This window comes from Triticum urartu, chromosome 7 (assembly GCF_003073215.2).
Source record: "Triticum urartu cultivar G1812 chromosome 7, Tu2.1, whole genome shotgun sequence".
NCBI lineage: Eukaryota > Viridiplantae > Streptophyta > Magnoliopsida > Poales > Poaceae > Triticum > Triticum urartu.
The window spans coordinates 186254474-186275670 of record NC_053028.1 but is presented as its reverse complement, the minus strand read 5'-3'; the positions used below and the strand labels follow the sequence as shown (position 1 = coordinate 186275670).

Here is a 21197-nt window from a genome sequence, read left to right as displayed (position 1 = left end):
GCGGTTATGCCTCTAAGTCGTGCCTCGACACGTGGGAGATATAGCCGCATCGAGGGCGTTACAATTGGTATCAGAGCCTTCCCCGACCTTAGGAGCCCCATTGCTTGATCGTTTTTAGCAGCCGAGTTGTGTCTAGAAAAATGTTTTGAGTCACTTAGGAATTATATATCGGAGAGCTTAGGAATTCTTTTTACTTCCCAGTCTCCTCATCGCTCTGGTAAGGCATCCTGACGTAGAGTTTTGACTCTTCTCTTCTCAAATTTCACTAAAAAATTTAGGATCACGCGGGTATCTTGGAATCGTTTTCCGATGGTTTTGTGACGAGAACATTGTTCTTGGTGCCTCCTGTCTTTAGGGGTTGTGGCAGTGTCCCGGGGAGTTGAGCTCCGAGGTGTTGTCGTCACAATTTTATCGTTGCAGTTCTGGAATACTTGAGATATGTGCCGACATCGAAAATCTCTTTTATGCAGTTCGTTGGTGAGATAACCTCGACGCCACCCAGTACTGGGGCGGGAGTTCGGGAGTATCGCCATAACTTGTATAACGGATGCTTTTCGAAGGTTGAGATAGATGGTTTCCGAAGGTTTCTTGGTTATGTGTTGAAGGATGGATACAGCTGGATGTAGGATTTGCTAGCTTGAGTGAGATATTATGCTCCCCTGTATCCCCAACACCTGATTGCATAACCGGGAAAATTTCGGGAATTTCATAGGTGGGAATTCAAGTAGCCTTAGGATATCTTTCCGACAGATGTATGATATGAAATTGGGGTTCGACGTCTAGTGGTTCGCCTATTCACGGTCGATTTTACAGTGGTCTCGTTGTGTCTTAAAGAGTCCTTGGCTATGCTGACTCGGGGACGCTTCGTATGTCATGTGCACTGCCTTGTACATGATGGTGTTGTACGATCGAGCCCGTGTAGGCCCCACCACGAAAACTTCGGACGAAATCTCTATCATATGTATTTGTTCCGGCTTATTCCGCAAGCCAATCCTTGTTTTATTTTCGAGTTGTGGCATTCGTTTTGCTTCGACGTCATATGTTGATTCCATCCTCGTTGTTGTACCCCTTCTACCTGATTCTTCGTGGCTCTCAATTTAGATATGTGACCATTTGAAGAGAATGCATTCGTTCATTTTGTTCGGATGTGAAGACTATATGTTGCAATTTTCATTCCGTTGGATTCAGCTTCAATATTTATCTGTCTATGTGCTAACGGTGGTCAACCTCTTCAGGATGGCTCCCGCTAAGAGCACCAGTCAGAACCAGAATCAAGATCCGCCACCGCCTCCACCTCCTCCAGAGGCATGGCAAGCTGTGATGGCCGCAACTAATGCAAACACTTAGCTGATCATGCAAATTCTCCAAGAGTGCAATCAAGGCAGTCAAGGGAATCAAGGCAGCAGTCAGAGTCGCTTTGCTACACTCAACCAGTTCCTTGCTAACGGGCCAAAGACTTTCAACAATTGTGTTGAGGCAACCGATGCTGACGATTGGCTTGTGGATCTGTGTAAGCATTTCGAGTGCAGCAACGTCAGGCCTGAGGACTTTGTGAAGTTCGCTTCCTTCCAACTCAAAGATCAAGCTGCAGAATGGTTCTAGCAGTACAAGGATTCCAGAGGTGGACGTGTTATCACTTGGGATGATTTTCGTCGAGATTTCCGAGCTCACTATATTCCGCAGAGCGTGGTTGAAAGCAAGCGTGAGGAATTCCGCAATCTGAAGCAAGGTTCTTTGTCTGTCTATGACTACAACAAGTTGTTCCACAAGCTTGCCCGCTTTGCCAAGCAGGACGTGCCTGATGAGAAGAGCATGATATATCAGTTCAGGGGTGGTCTTAGAGAAAATATTCAGCTCACTCTTGTCCTCTTCGAGCCCTTGAGATACGATGAGTTCACAACATGGCACTGAAGCAAGAGGCTGCTCAGTTGAGGTGTGATGCTTCCAGGAAGCGAGTCAGAGATGTTACTCCTTCTTCCTCTACTCAAGTGGCCAAGCAGCAGAAGTATTGGCTTCCTCCTCCTCCGTTCCGTCAGCCGTATCAGCAGAAGAGCAAAGGTGGCAGTGGTTCTTCCCACCCACCCAACCCAGGCTTTCAGAACAAGACTTCGTCTCAAGCTCCAAGACCGAGTGCTCCGTATCACCGTCCGCTTTCAGAGGTCACGTGCAACAAGTGCCAACAGAAGGGTCACTATGCCAACAAGTGTTTCAACCAGAGGCGTCTTCCTCCTCCTCCTCCTGTGAGATCGGCAAGTACAGCTGTGGTCAAGCATAACCCCAAGTCCGCCAAGGTCAATTTGATGAATGCAGCTCAGGCAGAGGACTCGTCAGATGTGATCATGGGTAACCTTCCTGTTAATGATATTCCTGCAAAAGTTCTTTTTGACACGGGTGCATCGCATTGTTTCATCTCGAGGCCATTTGTTTCTAAGCATGAGTTGCCTTTGCAAGATTTGCCTAGAGTTATCTGTGGTTTCTCCGGGTAAATTTATGAATGCAAGCGCTTGCCCCAGATGTTTCTATCACATTGGGCGATTACAAGTTTCTCTCTTCTCCGGTGGTTCTTGTAACTCGGATATTGATCTTATTCTTGGGATGGACTGGCTCTCTAAACACAAAGCTCAGCTCGATTGTGCAGCCAGGCAGATTCAACTGACTCATTCCTCTGAGGATGTAATTGTCTTTGCTGCTCGGGATAATACCATCCGGTTGTTTTCTCTCAATGAGAAGGGTGAATTGGATGCTATTTCGCAGATTCCGGTTGTTTGCGAGTATCAAGACGTTTTTCCAGAAGAACTTCCAGGGATGCCTCCAAACCGGCCGGTTGAATTTGTTATTGAACTTGAGCCCGGTATGGAACGTGTGTGCAAACGTCCCTACAAGCTCGGCCCCAAAGAGTTGAAGGAGTTGAAGAAACAACTCGATGAGCAAGAAAGATTGGGTCTCATCCGGCCTAGTACTTCTCCGTGGGGTTGTGGTGTTCTTTTTGTGAAGAAGAAGGATGGATCGAGTCGACTTTGTGTTGATTACCGTCCAGTGAACAAGAAGACCATCAAGAACAAATACCCACTTCCCAACATCAATGAGCTGTTCGAACAACTCAAGGGTGCCCAATTATTCTCCAAGCTTGATCTCCGGTATGGGTTATCATCAGATTCGTATTCGTGAGCAAGATATTCCCCAAGACGGCGTTCAGGAACAAGCTTTTGGTTCATATAATACACCGTCATGTCTTTTGGCCTCGCCAACGCTCCTCCGACGTTCTCTCGCATGATGAACTTCATCTTCAACGCCTACACCAATGACTTCGTTTTGGTCTATCTCGATGACATTCTGGTTTTCTCCAAGAACAAGGAAGATCATGCCAAGCACTTGCGTTTGGTTCTGACAAGCTCAGGGAACATCAGTTCTACGCCAAGTTCTCCAAGTGTGAATTTTGGCTCGATGAGGTTCTTTATCTTGGTCATATCATCTCTGCCAAGGGCATTTCCGTGAATCCTGAGAAGGTGTCTGCAATTGTGAATTGGGAACCTCCTCAGAACGTGAAGCAACTCCGCAGCTTTCCTCGGTCTCGCAAGCTATTAGAAGATTCGTTGAAAACTTTTAAGATCGCGAAGCTCTCTCAAATCTTCTTCAGAAGCACGTCAAGTACGTTTGGTCTCCGGAGTGTGATATTGCTTTCAACACTTTGAAAGAGAAGTTGATCACTGCTCCAGTTCTGACTCCGCCTGATGAATCCAAGCCGTACGAGGTCTTTTGTGATGCCTCTCTCCAAGGTTCGTGCAGTTTGATGCAAGAGAAGAAAGTTGTTGCTTATACCTCTCGCCAGTTGAAGCCTAATGAGAAGAACTACCCCACTCATGATCTCGAGTTGGCGGCAGTTGTGCACGCTTTGTTGACTTGGAGACATCTTCTATTGGGAAGGAAAGTGGACATTTTCACTGATCACAAGAGTCTCAAGTACATCTTCACCAGCCTAATCTCAACCTCAGGCAGACTCGATGGGTCGAAATGATTCAAGAGTACAATCCGAGTATTGAGTATACTCCAGGCAAGGCTAATGTGATTGCTGACGCTTTGAGCAGAAAAGCATATTGCAACAGTCTGATTCTCAAGCCCTATCAACCCGACCTTTGTGAAGCTTTCCGCAAGCTGAATCTTCAAATTGTTCCTCAAGGTTTCCTCGCCAACCTTCAAGTTTCTCCTACCTTGGAAGACTAGATTCGCCAAGCCCAGCTTCTTGATGCTATGGTGAAAAAGGTGAAGATTGGGATTGCCAAGAGTCAGTCCAAGTACAAGTGCTACCGCCTTGATGACAAGGACACTCTCTTCTTCGAGGATCGTATTGTGTGCCCAAAGGTGAACTTCGTAAAGTGATCATGAACGAGGCTCACAATTCTCTCCTCTCCATCCACCCTGGGAGCACGAAGATGTATCAGGATTCAAGCAAGCTTATTGGTGGACTCGAATGAAGCGCGAGATCGCTCAATTCGTGAATGAATGTGATGTCTGCAGAAGAGTGAAGCAGAACACCAAAGGCCAGCTGGTCTCCTCCAACCTCTTGCCATTCCAGAATGGAAGTTTGACCACATTGAAATGGACTTCGTGACTGGGTTTCCAAAGTCCAAGCGTGGCAATGATGCTATATTCGTTGTCATCGACAAGCTCACCAAAGTGGCTCATTCTGCCTATCAAAGAGTCGATCACTGCAGCTCAATTGGCGGAACTCTATACCTCTCGCATTGTCTCTCTGCACGGTATTCCTCAAGTGATATCTTCATTCCATTTGCATCATTTGCATTTGAGGTCATCTTGATGCCCAAAATGCTGTTAGAAGGAGGCTTCGTGAGTTAAATTGCAGATCCGTTAGTTCATCATGCACTTTTGTCATTTTTGCCATGTTTAATCCGTGCATGATATGCCTGTGCCCCTTTGGGATGAATTGTTAAGCATTTTGTCTTCTTTCCAGAGGTGCCACCCATGCATTTTTAGGATGTGTGTGTTGTCTTGTGCAAGCTTGCGAAGAGAGGTACCTGAGATTGCTGATTTCAGGGACTTAGTGATTTTCACTAAGTCTGGGATATTTTAGTTCATGATGCTATATGTCCAGCTTGTTTCCTAGTGATCCGTGCCTCTTTTGAGGATGATCAGTAAGGGAGTTTTGATATTTATGTTATGCTCTATCCATCCATGTCTTTGTTTGCATATGTGGAGTGCTCTAGGTTGACTCAATCGAGCTCAACTTTTGCTTCGTTGTTAATCTGGGCAGATCGTCAACTTGTTTGCGATTTTGCCGATGCTACCGTTAGTGTTCCATGCATGCTATGCCTTTGTTCTTGCCATGTGTAGCTAGCATATTGTGCCTTCTTGCTGGTTATATGCTTGCCTTGCCATGACTTGCACCGTAGTGAGTGCATCGAGCTCGTTTACATGCCTTCGCGAGTTAAATTTCTGCATGTCTCAGTTTTCACTAAGTCTGAAAACTGATTGTGTTCGAGCTATGTTCGTGAGCTCGGTAGAGTATTTTGTGAACCCTTTTGGCCCCAGGTCACTTTGGGTGTTTTGTTAAGCTTGTTGAGTAGCTCCATGCCATGTTCTTACTTGTCATGTTCAGGTTTTGTATCATGTTGTTTTGCTGCTCCGAAGAGGGCTTCGTGATCTGAAATTTCAGGCTAGTGTTAATTTCACTAAGTCTGGAATCTGTTTTGCATATTCATTTTTGCCATGCTTGTTTGAACCTCTTAATGGATGAATTTGCCTATGGCTCAGTGCTAGTGTTTTGTTAGAATCTTGTGTACATCACTGCCATGTATTTTGTTTTCATGTTTGGTGGCTGTAGCATGTTCATTTCGTTGCATTTAGGAGCCTACTTGCTGTATATCGCAGATCGGTTCGTTTCGTAAAACGCTCGCCATTTCCAAACCGTAGCTCCGATTCCTATGATCTTTATATCGTTTTCAAGCGATTTCATCCCCTCTATCCAGTGGCACCCTTGGAATTCCAAGTTGAGGCCAGGTTCATGCATTTCTGTCATCGTCTTGCATTTTGCATCCCGCATCGCATCGCATATCATCTTTGCATCTTATTGCTTGTCCTTGCACGTGGTTGAATGTATTCTTGTTGCTTGTTTGCGTTGTTGGGTAGAGCTAGGAGACGAGTTCTCTAACGAGGAGCCCGTTGAGTGTGCTTTTGAGGATCCAGTCAACTCTGACAGCTTTGCAGGCAAGATGATCATACCCTCGAAATCACTACTATCTTTGCCATGCTAGTTTGCTCGCTCTTTTGTTTGCCAATGCTACGATGCCTACCATTTGCTTGTCAGCCTCCCAATTGCATGATTGAACCTCTAACCTACCATTGTCCTAGCAAACCGTTGATTGGCTATGTTACCGCTTTGCTCAGCCCTTCTTATAGCGTTGTTAGTTGCAGGTGAAGATTGGAGCCGTTCCTTGTTGGAACATTTATTTACTTGTTGGGATATCATTATATTGCTATGTTATCTTAATGCATCTATATACTTGGTAAAGGGTGGAAGGCTCGGCCTCTCGCCTAGTGTTTTGTTCCACTCTTGCCGCCCTAGTTTCCGTCATATCGGTGTTATGTTCCCGGATTGTTGCGTCCCTTACGCGGTTGGGTTATAATGGGAACCCCTTGATATTTCGCCTTGATTAAAGCTTTTCCAGCAATGCCCAACCTTGGTTTTACCATTTGCCACCTAGCCTTTTCTTTCCCTTGGGTTCTGCAGACTCAAGGGTCATCTTATTTTAACCCCCCCGGCCAGTGCTCCTCTGAGTGTTGGTCCACTGAGCGATGTCCGAGGCTACCAGGGGCAACTCTGGGCTGGCTTACCCGACGTCTGGCTCATCTGAGTGTGCCCTGAGAAAGAGATATGTGCAGCTCCTATCGGGATTTGTCGGCACATTCGGGCGGTGTTGCTGGTCTTGTTTTAACCTGTCGAAATGTCTTGTTGTACCGGGATACCGAGTCTGATCGGTGTGTCTCGGGTGGAGGTCTATTCCTTCGTTGACCGTGAGAGCTTGTCATGGGCTAAGTTGGGACTCCCCTGCAGGGATTGAACTTTCGAAAGCCGTGCCCGCGGTTATGGGCAGATGGGAATTTGTTAATGTCCGGTTGTAGATAACTTTAAGTAAACTTAATTAAAATGAATCAACCGTGTGTGTTACCGTGATGGCCCCTTCTCGGCGGAGTCCGGGAAGTGGACACGGTGTTGGAGTAATGCTTGCGCAGGTTGTTCCTTCTAGTTTCTCGCTCGTGCTTCGCCCTCTCTTCTCGCTCTCATTTGCGTATAAGTTAGCCACCATATATGCTAGTCGCTTGCTGCAGCTCCACTACTTGCCTTACCTTCCTATAAGCTTAAATAGTCTTGATCGCGTGGGTGTGAGATTGCTGAGTCCCTGTGGCTCACAGATACTACAACTCCAGATGCAAGGTCCAGGTGTTTCTGCTCTAGTTGACGATTACGAGCTCAAGTGGGAGTTCGACGAGGACTCTCAGCGATACTACGTGTCTTTTCCGGATGATCAGTAGTGGTGCCTAGTTGGGGTTATCGATTCAGGGCCTTGTCGCATGTTGGGGGTCTTTTCTATTTTGGCACCGTAGTCGGGCCATGAGTGATTTGTATGATGGATGTTATTTATGTACTTTGATGTGACGTGGCGAGTGTAAGCCAACTATGTTCCTCCCCTTTATATTATTTATGTACATGGGATGTGTAATGATTTCCCGACTTGCGACATTGCTTTCAATGCGGTTATGCCTCTAAGTCGTGCCTCGACACGTGGGAGATATAGCCGCATCGAGGGCGTTACAACCTCCCACCCACCCCTGCGTCGCCGTCATCGGAGGGCCGACCGACGAAGCCGTGCCGGGCCCTGGGATGGCAGGGGTGGGGGCGTTTCTGTGCTCTCTCCCCCTTCGCCACTCGCCCCACAGATCCACTCCCTGGTGGCGCCGACGGCCTCCACCGCTGGTGGGGGCGGCTTCCCCTAGCGTCTCTTCCCCTGCGTGTTGGCTACTCGGGTGGCCTACCCGCAGCTGTCGCTCCTCTGTTATGGTTCACCCTAGTTGGGATCTGCCCCCCCCCCACTGGTTGCGGTACTCCCTGGTCGTCCTTCGTGGTGGCCCGGTGCACCCTACTCATTGCGGCTCCCTAATACGTGTCCGATGTATCTATAATTTTTTATCGTTTTATGTTGTTATCATACCACTTTTATAGATGTTTGGAAACAATTTATATTAATTCTATTTGAACTGGCCTATTAAACCAATGTCAAAGGCTAGTTCCTATTTTCTATCTTTTTGAGTTTTTAGGTGAACAATTAATGGAGTCGGAATGACCTGAAAATTTACACAGATTTTTGTGGAATATATCTGAATTTTTGGCGCAAGAATCAACACAAGACGGGGCCCATGGGATCCACACGCCAGGGGGCACGCCTACCCCCTGGGTGCGCCATGTGTTCTTATGAACCAATCGTAAGTCGATTGGAGCTCTTCTTCGTGGTGCAAGGGAACTAATATCGGGGAAACCATTTTAAAATTTTAGCCCAATCTGAGTTATGGATCTCCGACTATTTAAGAATGATATTCGGCCAGAAAACAAACTGGACCAAAAACAGAGAGAAACCCTAGAGAGAGAAGAGGAGAGATTCAATCTCGGAGGGGCACCCGCCCCTCGGGGGTCATGGAGGCCAAGGACCAAACGGGGAACCCTTCTATCATCTGGGGGAAGGCCAAGCAAGAAGTAGAAGGAGGGCTCTCTCTCTCTCTCTCTCTCTCTCTCTCTCTTTCTCTCGGCGGCGCCGGAGCACCGCCAGGGGAACCATCATGTCGTAGATCTACTCCAACAACTACGCCACCGTTATCACCAACTTTATCCCCCTCTATGCAGTGGTGTAACCTCTGTCACCGTGCTGCAATCTCTACTTGAACATGGTGCTCTATGCCATATATTATTATCCAATGATGTGTTGCACCTCTATGATGTTTGAGTAGATTTCTTTTTGTCCTGCAAGTCAATTGTAGTATGATGTGGTTGATACGAGTTATATGTTATTATGGTGTTGTCCTATGGTGCCCTCAGTGTCACGCAAGCATGTGGGGTTCTCACTGTAGGGTGTTGCAATATGTTAATGATTCGCTTATAGTGGGTTGTCGAAGTGACATAAATCTAAACCCGAGCTCATGAGTTGTTACATATGGGATTAAAGGGGACTTTTTACTTAATGCTATGGTTGAGTTTTATCTTAATGACCTTTAGTAGTCGCGGATGCTTACTAGATTTCCAATCATAAGAACATGTGATCCAAGAACAAAAAGTATGTTAGCTTAAGCCTCTCCCTCATACATATGATAAGTATCACTATCGAGTCATATTCAATTGCCTAGGGACAAACCTTTTCTCATTGTTCTTCAAAAACTTTTACTTATTTGTCCTTTTGTTAAAACATCAACTAACTCTTTATTATCTTGCAAAGCTATCTTTTTATTCGCAAAGTAGTTTTATTTCTTGTTTCTAAGTAAAGCAAACCTTAGTGCGCATAGAGTTAAATCGGTGGTTGATAGAACTTGAGAGAATATTAATTCTACCTTTAGCTCCTCGTTGGGTTCGACACTCATATTTATCGAGAAGGCTACAAGTAATTCCCTATACTTGTGGGTTATCACTCCCCACGCCGACCCTTCCCATCCCCTGGTTTGACTCCGGGTCAGCTTCTTCGGGAGGCGGCCATGGAGGTGTCTGGTTGTCCTCGGCGGCGACTGCTTCCCGCAAAGGGTCGGACGGGAGGTTTGGTTGCATGTGAGTCTCCTTCACCATCCACCCACACCAGGAGGGGTGGCTTCGTCCCGGCGACCATGGACCTGCGCCCCCTCCTGCATCCATGGCCTAACAATGCAGCTTCGGATCTGACACATCCTGGGAGCTGCGCTCTTTCTGGCTCCTTTGACTCGTTGGCTTCTCGGCATCTCCGCACCACCATCACCCTGCTGGTGCCCTTGGTTGGCCGTCCACCCTAGTGCATCATCGATGTCGACACGTTTTGAGAGTTGCATCCCCTTCTAGCTCTCTAAGCCCGTCGGCGTCCCTGCTGCTTCGGTCTCGATGGTCTGAATCTGCGCTCCCTTCCGGATTCTGGCTCACCTGGGTCTCCGGCCACCTTCACATCCCCGCCGCCTTCATTCCGCTCAGCTACACAACCTTGCCCTCCTCCGAGGCTCGCGTGTCCAGCGGCACCCGATGCCTCCTTAGGTGTTGGGCGTGGCTCCCCTCTTGCAGTCACAGCTCCGGCCTATGCCCAACTTCCTCTACTCCGGTTCGTGCTCCGATGGCTTGGGATTGCCCAGATTTTGGCCTGGGAGAAATCCTTGCATCCTATGTTGGCAGCGGCAATACCCGCGGGAGTCGTCCCCTTCTTGGAGGTGCTACCATGGCCGTTATTTGTGTCCCTCTTCGAGAATCAGGGGACACCCTAGGTTTGGTTTTCTGGATTGGACGACGACAACGTATTGGTGTCATTCTTTATACATGAAGGCCTCGTCTTGTTTGCTCACGGCGTCCTCGGTGCTGGATTTGGAGATGTTGGTCGTCTAATTGTTGGTTGGACTGTTTCTTTGGTCGGCGAGTTTAGCTGTGTTTTCTTTATTTGGGTCGAGCATCTCATGCCTCTCTACTTCGTCCTCCATGTTCACGCCTCTTGCGTCCGTGTCATGTGTGTACCACCTCTTATACTCAATCTAACTTCTATCAATAAAATGATACGCAAACTTTGCGTATTCGCGGAAAAATAAGTAGTTGTAGATAGTAGACTATGATAACAAGAAATCGAGAGGGATGCTGAACAGTTTATCAAATATCACATGCATTCGTAGTTGTAAGCATTAATTAGAACATCCTGAAAATAGTTTACCTCCAAGGCATTGTGGTTTCTTGTTTGTTCGCATGGGTAGCAGATAGAGCCATTCTACATTATCCACGTGGTTGATTGAGTATAAAATACTTGATGACTTACGTATTTCATTAACCAGACGCATAGCATCAAGACTGATGTCTGAGCTCGTCAGTTCAATTCCTGTGATTGAGAAGCGTACAAGGAAACAAGAGAAGACCTGTATGCGTGTGATTAGTCTTGCTGAACATCTCTACGGAAAATGCAAATATTTCACGCTTACAATTCCAACGGCACCAACACAAATCAAATGCGGCTAACTCCTGGAGAACAAGCTAATCTACAACAGCGGTCGTTAGAAATTTATCTTCTTGTTCTATTAGAATCATCATGCCGTTATATAAAATCATGGTTGTACAGATCACAAGGGCTGCGTGACTATCATCTGCCCCGCTTTCCTCAGGAAATCTACCGGTTTTTAGCAACAGCACAACTTTCAATCGAGCACAACAAACGCACATCAATGCATTGAAAGCAAGATAGCAGCAACATCACTAGACAACTAATAATGAGCATGCTACAACACATCTACCTTTCCCTGTTGCGCTTACAGGGTGCTTAAACACATTAATTGACGATTGGCAGTACCGCCAGCAATCGTCTCACTGTATATCGTGGTCCAGAATAACTAAACAGAACTGGAAGATAAAAGTGGGCGACAAGGCTTCCAGATGGAGGAACGTCGCAGGGTCATCGTCGATGTCAGCTCCTGAGTCCAACAAGTTTGCACATTTTAGCAACAAATCCACCATCACCCTTGCCAACTGCAACAGGCTCCTCCACCGGCTCCTTGAAATTGGCCTTATCACTGAGTTCTTCAAATGCGTAAACAACATTCTGTAGCCGGGCAACAAACTCGATTAGAAGCGAGGAAAATGTGGCCAAGGATAAGGCGCTTGCACTTTGATATGTTTTTGATTCCGTGTCTTCGAGTGGCAGGTTTGGATGGAACGTCGTTCGAGCAGGCCAATGTGGTAGCTTCTTGTAGCCGTCTATGGTTGACGACGAATCATATCTGCTACGGAATGAACTAGCAGCAAATGTCTTATAATGGTATGCCAAAGTTTGATCAGCAATGGTAGGTTCCAATGCTTCATTCTTATTTTCTCTTCCCGCAATAAGGGTGGCATTCATGGCATCTTTGATTCCTTCGGCTCGCTTGCTAGTGTGCCACGCTTCAGTATTCACCAAAAGATATGACCTCTCATCAATCTTTTTTTGCAACTCTTCAGCTGCCAAGTGGACTTCAAATAGAATATCTGAGGAGCTCAACTTTGTCATTGTCTTGACGTTGTTCCCAAGCTCGCGCAACACTTTAGCACATTCTCTGCCCACTTTATGAATTTCTGAACTAAAGACCTTTCTGCTTTCTGGCGGTGCCTAAAATCAGATATATAGTTGTTTAGAAAATACATGCACAACTTCAACAGGTCGTCGAGGAAACTATATTAGCAAACCTGAATTTCTGAAAGAATGCAACCATGCAGTGCCATGGCCGCGAAGGAACAATGCCTCAGTGCTCCACCAACTTTAGTGAAACTCTTCCAAGGATAGCTCATCATTTTGTAAGGGCCATGGGGTGGTTCCCATATAGCATCATCTAGCTAGAAGCACATACAAAAGAACCGATTAAACATTGACATAAAAAGGTGAGATAATCTAAATAGAAGTGTTAGCTTTAGAGCAAGATCAAACCAAGGTTTGCTCTTGTGCTGATGCTTCAATAGCTGCCCTGTACCCACTATATAGAGGATCATCAGAAGCTTGATATAGAAGTATTCTTGAAGAAATCCTTTCATATTCCATGCATTTCAGATATTCATCAACACAGCCTAGAATGAACAGCAAAATTGGCAATAAAGGCGTAAGAATCAGACGTACCTACACTCTACAGCCATCACAATGATACAACTAATATTTTCTACCTGTTCTCGGAAATTTAAACAATTCAACATGAGAAATGCTACGATTTCGTGGATTAGTGACATCATGGCAACCTTTCCACCCCACCAACGTTGTGAAAAGGCACCTCCTTGGTGGTCATGCTCACAATGTGGTGGATCTGGAAGTAGCAAAAGGCTGCCGTCTTTGGCAACACAGAACTCAACGTCGCCAACTTGCTTGACAATATCAAGCCTGAGGTTTGGCAGTGAGCTAATGCAGGGGCAGTTGGCCTGGAGGCGCTTCTCCCGTCAGTGACTAGCACTTCAGAGTGTTGCTTCGATTTTTTAGGGGTGATGGTCCTTTTGGGCCTATACATAATTTTTCCCAAATGATAAGTGCCACACGTGTGGCACGAAGCAATCCGGTCCTGACGGTTTTTACAACTAAAGTTGTCATCCGAAAGGAAAAACCCAAAAGAAAAACTGAAATTTGCCATCCAAAAAGAAAGTTGCCATAAAAAATGTTCGGAGTTGCCATGTGTTCGTGCCACACGTGTGGCACTTATCAGGGTCCTAATTTTCTTCTACTATCAATGCATGAAGAGATGCAAGGCTTGTGCGTTTTCTTGTAAAAAAAATACAATGATCTAAGCATCAATTTTTTAGGGGGTAGAAGGTTTATACCTTCTAAGGAATTTGCAACACCAGCAAAATTCTTTGCAACCAAATTGTGCAAGTCCTCTCCAGCCCAGATTGGGTAAATGCCTATATTGATTCCCAGACTGACAGCAGCACCAAGAGCAATGAATACAAATCTGTTTACAGCTGTATCAGTGAACTTCCCTGTGCTGTATCCAGAGACCATGACATAACCGAATGTTAGCAAGAATACACGAAATCCATATTCATAAGGCTTCATCTTTGGGTGCTGCTTTGCCAAGGTTGTACAAAAACCTAGCAGTCAAAAACATAAAGCCGATAGACAACAAGTTAGATACACTCGCATAACATGCACCAGGAAATGAACTCAGCATGCTTTTGATGCTTACCAACAGTGAAAGTGCTCACAACAATAATCACTTCTTCCATTTCCCCCAGGTTTTTGGCCGATTCAGCAATTGCTAGAGCAAGCCCTCCTGCAGTAAGTGTTCCTAATCCCCTATTGAAACCTCTGCTAAGTGTTGCACCTGCATAACAGTGGACCAAATTAATGAAGGGCAATAATGTTTTTGAATGTACACACCATGAAATTTAGCATTAAAAGCTCCATATCAGTGAGAGGCAGGTAAGACAAATACAAATTGTAAATATCTTCATACTTACATTCCATATCGAAATGGTATTATGCAGACCAGCAAAACTACAGGAGAAAGAAAGAGCCTTCACCAGTTGCTAATTAAGAACTGCACGTCAGAAATAGCATCTTTGGTCCATGTTAAGAACTGCATATCGCACGAGCGTGCATCTGTGTAAGTTCTACAACGGGTACTACAGCAAAGGGTTCCAGCCACTGAACTAGAATCTATAGTAAGAGAGTTCAGTGGTGCTTTCTAACGATCATAATGATAAGTTTAAAACATGTGACTAGGTAAAAATAAATAACGATATGTTGGTTCATAAAAACTTCAAGTACGGAGCAAGATATCCCATTAAAGGGCAGGCTTGCAACCAGCGATATACACTTCACAAATAACGCTACCATTAAGGCTGATTTCTGCATCACAGTGATACTATGAAAGATCAGCAAGCAACATCCAGGAAATGGTAGCCTTCCATCAGTTGCCAGTTAAAACATTAGGAATATTTGGTAAATTCTGTTTAGTAATTACCCCTCCAAACAAGATACATTTATTTAACTAGTCGTCATGGGTGTGTCTACCATTTCATATAATAAGTTCTGCAGCTGGTCCAAGATCAACGCTGGCCCAAGTAAAACTGTAGAACAAAATTTAGTGGCACTTTCCATCACTCATAGATAACTAAATTAATGGTGCTTCCTTGCAGAATAAAGCAACAGGCTCAATATTCAGAGTGGTTGGCCAGAAGCCCAGAATCAGTGCTAATATGGATCTGAGCAGAGAAAAAACAGAATCTGCAAGCAGACAGGTGGGGATCCACTCGCCCCGGTGATTATTCAAAAAGAAAAACAGAATCTGCAAGTTCACAATACTGTACAAACCATAGAAACACCTGTAACTTAATCGATCTATCTACCACCAGGTCAACTTCAACTCTCCATAGCAGGCAGCGCTGCAGAACTGCACTGAACATACTGTTAACATTACCATGCTCCACGGGTCCACTTCATAACAACAGAAGTCGAAGCTTGGAAGGGAAATGTTGAAGAAAGTGAAGAGAGGTGGATCAAATCGCTGCAAAGCACCGAGTCGGAGGGAGGGGGCGGCCGGATCGGAACGTGCGTACCGATGCTGAACTCGAAGACGACGACGGCGGTGAGGAGGGCCCAGACGGAGTGGCTGACGAAGTCGCGCGGCTCGCGGACGAAGGCGAGCAGCGACATGAGCGCGATGGCCAGCGCGACCTTGGCCGCGAACACGGGCTTCCGCGGGTCGGACAGCGCGAGCGCCGACATCTCCGCCGGCCCCGCGGCCAGCGCGCCCCACGCCCGCGCCGCGGCGCGCCGGAGCGCCCCCTGCTTCGCATTCCCGATCCCCTCCCCCGGCGGCCCTGGCAGGCTCCACGCCGACGAGAGCAGCGGGCATTCGCCCCGTTGGTCCTCCAGCGTCGACCACTGTTCCTCCCGCGGCAGGAGCCCGGCGGCGGCGGCGCCCATCCCCATCCGCCGGGGAGGTCGCTTGCACGAGGATCGGTGTCGGTGCAGTGCGTCCGTGAGTGCGTGCAAGGACGGACAGGTTCGGCTCGCGGAGACACGAGAGATTATATAGAGCTTCTGGTTACCCTTGGATATGGATGGACGGCTGATCACTAACTTAGCGAAAGAAGGGAATCATTACGCAGACGCGCCAGATTCTTCACCCCACGCGCAGGGGCGTCACGCATGACCAAGCGCGAGCATCTACCAGGCAGAAAACACATATTTGATCTATGGGCGAAAACAATTCAAAATTTAAACCGCTTTTGAAAAAAAAATCACGCTACCGATCCTTTCGAGTGGCGCCCGACAACAAGGCGCTGCACCCTACCGTGCAGCGTCTTTCCCTTAGACGCTGCACCCCCGGCCAGCGTAGCAGCCCGGGGCCTGGCACGGCCCCACATACAGCAGTGCAGCGCCTAACCGCTAGGCGCCACACCGTGTAATGTGCAGCGCGTATCGCTTGGCCGCTGCACTGTGACTTCAGCCGCATCGGGTCGGCCCCTCCCAGGCAGTTCTTCCCTATCTCCAGGGAGTTGTTCTCTGGAACAGAGAGCAGCGGCGGCGCCTCCTTCGGATCCCCCCACACCCCTTTCAGATCTGAAGATTTAAGTGGTGGATTCAATCTCCAATCCCTCCTACTAGGTAAACTCCTTCGTTTTTTTCTTTTCCTCCGTAAATTCGTTGCAATTTTAGGGATTTGTCCAAAATTGGGTGGAACCCTTGATTTGCTTGGTTTGGATCTTTATTTGTCCAAGATTGGGTGTTGTGATGAAGGATGTGTAGTCATAGTGGTATTATATGATTCTTGTTAGTGAAACCTAGATTGTTTTTTTAGATATATATGAGGTGCCTAGTTTTGTAGATAATTATGAGATGTTGTGTTTTGTAGCTATATATGAGATGTTGAGTTTTTAAGATATATATTAGATGTTGAGTTTATTTGAAATATGAGATGTTGAGTTACTTGAACACATATGACATACAAGATATATATGAGAATTTACAATCATTTATTCATTGTGTGAGGAGGAGATGTTTAGATTCTTGTAGATGAATACATATGAGATGTTTAGATGAACACATATGAGACGTTTAGTGTATACCGATATTTGAGATGAACTCATATATGTTTATTGTTTGGACTTTGTAAGGATGGTTTGGCTTCTCGACGATGCCTATGACACACGACACCGGGCCTACATGATGCGCGAGAAGGAGATGGTAATAATGAGTAATCTAAATATTTAGCAAATTTGCCTTTAGTTAAAATTGACATGCCCTAAGATTTTTCATTACTTGTTTTTTGCAAAAGCTTGAACCTCTGAAGATTCGGTATCACGGGGTCTCTGGTCCTGCCATGTCGTACGATGAGCGGTACACACCGTACATCCAGCAGGCAGGACTACTCCCGTGGATTCAGTTGGTCAACCGGTCCACGCAGAACCTCAACGCTCCACTAGTGTCCGCTCTTGCTGATCGGTGGAGGCCAGAGACGCACAGTTTCCATCTTCGGACTGGGAAGATGACCGTGGCGCTCGAGGATGTCTCCTTAATCACCGGTCTTGCTATCGACGGGAGGCCTCTCTATATGAGCACCGATTCTAATGGGTGGTGCCAGCAGATGACTGCTCTTATCGGTATGGCTCCTACCGAGGCTGAGGCTGATGTAGAGGAGGGAGAAGAGAAGAAGAAGAAGGAAAGGAAAGCAGCCGGAGCTACTTTCACGTGGATTCAAAGGAACTTGGCCAATTGCCCTGCGGATGCAACTGATGATGTGATCCAGACAGATGCTCGTGTCTATATGTGGTACGTTGTCTCGAGGACTTTGTTTCCTGACTCCACGGGCAATAACACTCCATGGATGTGGCTGAAGGCGTTGACCGTCTTCGATAGCAGATGGAGTTGGGGTTCAACGACTCTTGCCTACTTGTACCGACAGGTAGTTGGTTTGTTTTATTACCAACTCATTTCTTCATTAGCAATGTAACCTTGCTGTCAAGTTAACATTGTTTTCTTTCATATGTAGTTGGACGATGCATGTTGCAGGATCACAGATTGGGTAGGCATTGGTGGTAATCTTCTTCTACTTTCTGTATGGAGCTGGGAGCGTCTGCCTGTTGAACACCCGAAGAGCGTCAAGTTTAATCCTTGGGATGAAGATGACGAATTACAGCGCCCCACTTGGGCTTACAAGTGGGATGTGGTTTCCGAGATGACGAAATATGTCAATCTCATGTACCAAAAGTACATTGCCGAGTTGGACACGATTACGCCTGAGCAGGTAACGAGGACATTACTTCAATTATTTCTCATGCTTACCTGAATAATTGTCATCAATGTTGCATTGTTGTCCTATTTCATAGGTGCAATGGCATCCATATGGCTCCAATGGCACAGTAAGGTACACTCCAGAGTTTGCCATCAACCCGATGTGCTTGAGGGATAGGGATCTTTGGCTCATGCAGTGCCCACTGATATGCAAATGGGTGGTTGAGCTTCACTTGCCACGTCGCGTGTATCGTCAGTTTGGTCTGTTCCAGCCTCACCCGTCGGATTGGGTGGACACGGACAAAGCACTTCATAGGTAAGAGAGCATGAACCGTATTGACTAAGCATCGCCACTCCTTCTTGATTGTGCTAATGTTTGGTTTTCTACCATGCAGGTTGGACAGGAGAAAGCAGCGGAAGATAAAGGACTGGGACAAGCATCATGCTTCGTATGTTACCCGCTTCCATCTTTGTGTGGAGCAAGCTCGTAACAGTGCACGCGCCCAACTTCGTGAGCATAGCTCACTTGCTTTCGATAACTACCTATGATGGCTTCTTGAAAATACTCGAGTTGAGATATGCCCGTCGGCATACAATGAGGATATTCTTGAAGAACCCGTAAACTTTGAGGATCTATCAAATGGGAAGTACAACAAAGATGTCAGGGAAGGGCTAGGAGTCCCTGTTGTTCCGGTGATTAACTATGTGGTAAAGTGTTCCCTTCTTTACTTTCCCGTTGGTCGTATTACACATGTTTGAATGGCTAACGTGTTACTTCGTTCTCATGCGCAGCGCAACCAGATCAAGAAATCAGCTGATGAAAGCCAGTCTATTCTGGAGAAGACACCGGTTGGAGAAGGCATTGATGAAGGTCCACTACAAAAATTTCTCAAGGTACATAACGCATGCATGTGTCCATGTTACATATCTTGCGGAGTTTGGTATCTTATACACTTGTTCATGTTACAGCGCCAGGCCAAGAGTTAAGGCGGTTATCGAACCTTCTTGGTTGCCGTGACCCAGAATATGATGAACCATCTGCCTCTAGGTCTGGCACACCATCAGACCTTATCTCACCATGAGGGGGACGATGTGAGTTCCTCACATGCTTATATGGACGATGAGGATTCGGTCACCCAAGAGGTACAACTAATCTTTTAGATGTAATTCTCACTTGATTACGACATCGGTCTTTACCATATTGTTTCATTGTGTGATAGGTTGATGAGATTGATGACGACATTACTTTGGCGGAAGCTCAAGTTCGGTCCGCATACATGTTCAAGCGTAGGAAGCCTGTACGTCGGTATACGCCCACCGACTTTGACAATAGAGGCAACCCAAAGGTGGTCGCAGGGAGCTCGCGGATGGCGAGCTTGGATGATGAGACGAATGAGGAAGTGGAGGCAGAGGAGCCTCGTCCTAGCAGGAGGAAGAAGATTGCCAGCAGGCGTGGAACCAGGAGCCCGCGCACAAGGCATTAGTGCTTGTCGTTTTTATTATGAAATTGAACCTGTCGCCATTTCATTAGGTTGATGAACTTGTGAGGTTTTGTGATGTGTTGGTGAACACTTAGTAGTGTGGTACTTATGTTTGCGAACTTGTAGTAGTATTTGAATTGTCCTAAATGATGTGATGTTGAAGTTATTACTTGTGTTTGTTCAGTTTCTGCAGTTTACGGCACTACACTATCCTTTTGAATTGAAGTTGCTGCCAAAAGAGCTTCCGTTTCTGCAGTTTAGCAGTTAACAGCAGTGCAGCGCCCAGGTGCCACGCGCTGCACTATACTGTGCAACGCCCAATGGTCAGGCATCACACAGTATAGTGCAGTGCCCAGGCCTCAGGCGCTGCACATCTGGATGTGGATCCAGAGAGCAACAGAAGCTTTGCAGCAACATTTCTTGCCAAAAAAAATTCGAAGTTAGTGTGCAGCGCCTAATGGTAAGGCGCTGCACTATACTGTGTGACGCCTAACTGTTGGGCGTTGCATAGTATAGTGCAGCACCTGAGGCATTGGTGCTGCAGTGCTATTAACTGCAAAACTACAGAAACAGAAGCACTTTTGGTAGCACTTTCAATTCACTTGAACATCACAACACTTATAATAACTTGAACTACATAGCAATTTGAACAAACACAAGTAATATGCCGATGGGTTCATCACTTAAGACAATTCAAACATTACTGCAACTTCACAAACACAAGTAGCACACTACTAAGAGTTCACCAACATATCACATAACCTCACAAGTTCACGACATATTCATTACAAATTTAGGACTACTACGACATAGTTGACGACAAATGGCTTCTTGCCCTAGAAGATAGTTCATGACAAATACGGCATGTATGCATCCGGTTCCATGACAAGTGCACCGAAGCGAAGTCCCTACTGAGTCGAGCGAGGCCATTTCCCCTTCTTGTCACGTGCCTCATCCTCCTCTTGCGCCTTGCGAGCCTTTGCAAGCTTTCTTGCCCTATCCTCCTGACGAGCAAGTTTCGCTTGGCGTGCCCTCTCCTCTTGTCGTTTCTTCCGCTTGACAAAAGCGCGACCTTCGTGTTGGTGGCCATCGTTTGAGGTTCCTCCAGGCTCTTTCAATTCATACTTCCACTCATTGTCGTCATATAGAACATCTTCTTGGGAATCTTCCTTTCGTGATTGAAATTCCAACCATTCTTCAACCTTTGGTGGGAAATTATACTTGTGCTTTTCCTTGTTCTCACCAGCAATCTGCTTATCCGTCTCCATTGAGTACTTTAAAAAGTACACATTCATATTGTCAAATGTGTATTGAACTATTGTTGTCACGGGTAATGCACGTACACCCTTGAACACCTTATTGAAGCATTCTGCCATGTTGCTTGTCATTTGACTGTACCTCCGGCCATCTTCATCGAAAGCACGTGCCCACTTATTCCTTTATACAATGTTCCTATTGAGAAAGTCAAGACCACCGGGATCAAGTTTCTTGTGTGTGACCAATGCATTGTACAAGTTGGCAAACTGCCTGTCGGAGAAAGCGAGACAACAATCTTGAAGATCATCGGCCAACTCCTTGATACCATATGCCATATAGAAGTTTGCACAAAAGTGCCTCATGCACCATCGATGGTGCAACTTTGCATGTCTGGGAATGTCAACAACCACCACGCTTAGAATTCCTGGATGGCGATCCGATATGACACAAATTTCCCTGTCATACGGTAATACCCTTGTTCTCAATTGACGCAAGAACCACTCCA

At 46.3% G+C, this 21197-nt stretch overlaps 1 protein-coding gene and 1 pseudogene across 1 annotated transcript; one reads left to right on the top strand and one right to left on the bottom strand.

Annotated features, from left to right (window-relative positions):
• Positions 1-11410: 11410 nt before the first annotated feature.
• On the bottom strand, positions 11411-15726 carry LOC125521509 (aluminum-activated malate transporter 9-like). Its single transcript, XM_048686566.1, has 6 exons — positions 15275-15726; positions 13900-14037; positions 13535-13804; positions 12663-12799; positions 12425-12571; positions 11411-12347 (listed from the first exon to the last, which is right to left on the bottom strand). Exons 1-6 carry the CDS (start codon positions 15648-15650, stop codon positions 11670-11672), a joined length of 1746 nt encoding a protein of 581 aa, XP_048542523.1. The 5' UTR covers positions 15651-15726; the 3' UTR covers positions 11411-11669.
• Positions 15727-16770: 1044 nt separating this feature from the next.
• On the top strand, positions 16771-19438 carry LOC125518651 (annotated as a pseudogene).
• Positions 19439-21197: the final 1759 nt, after the last annotated feature.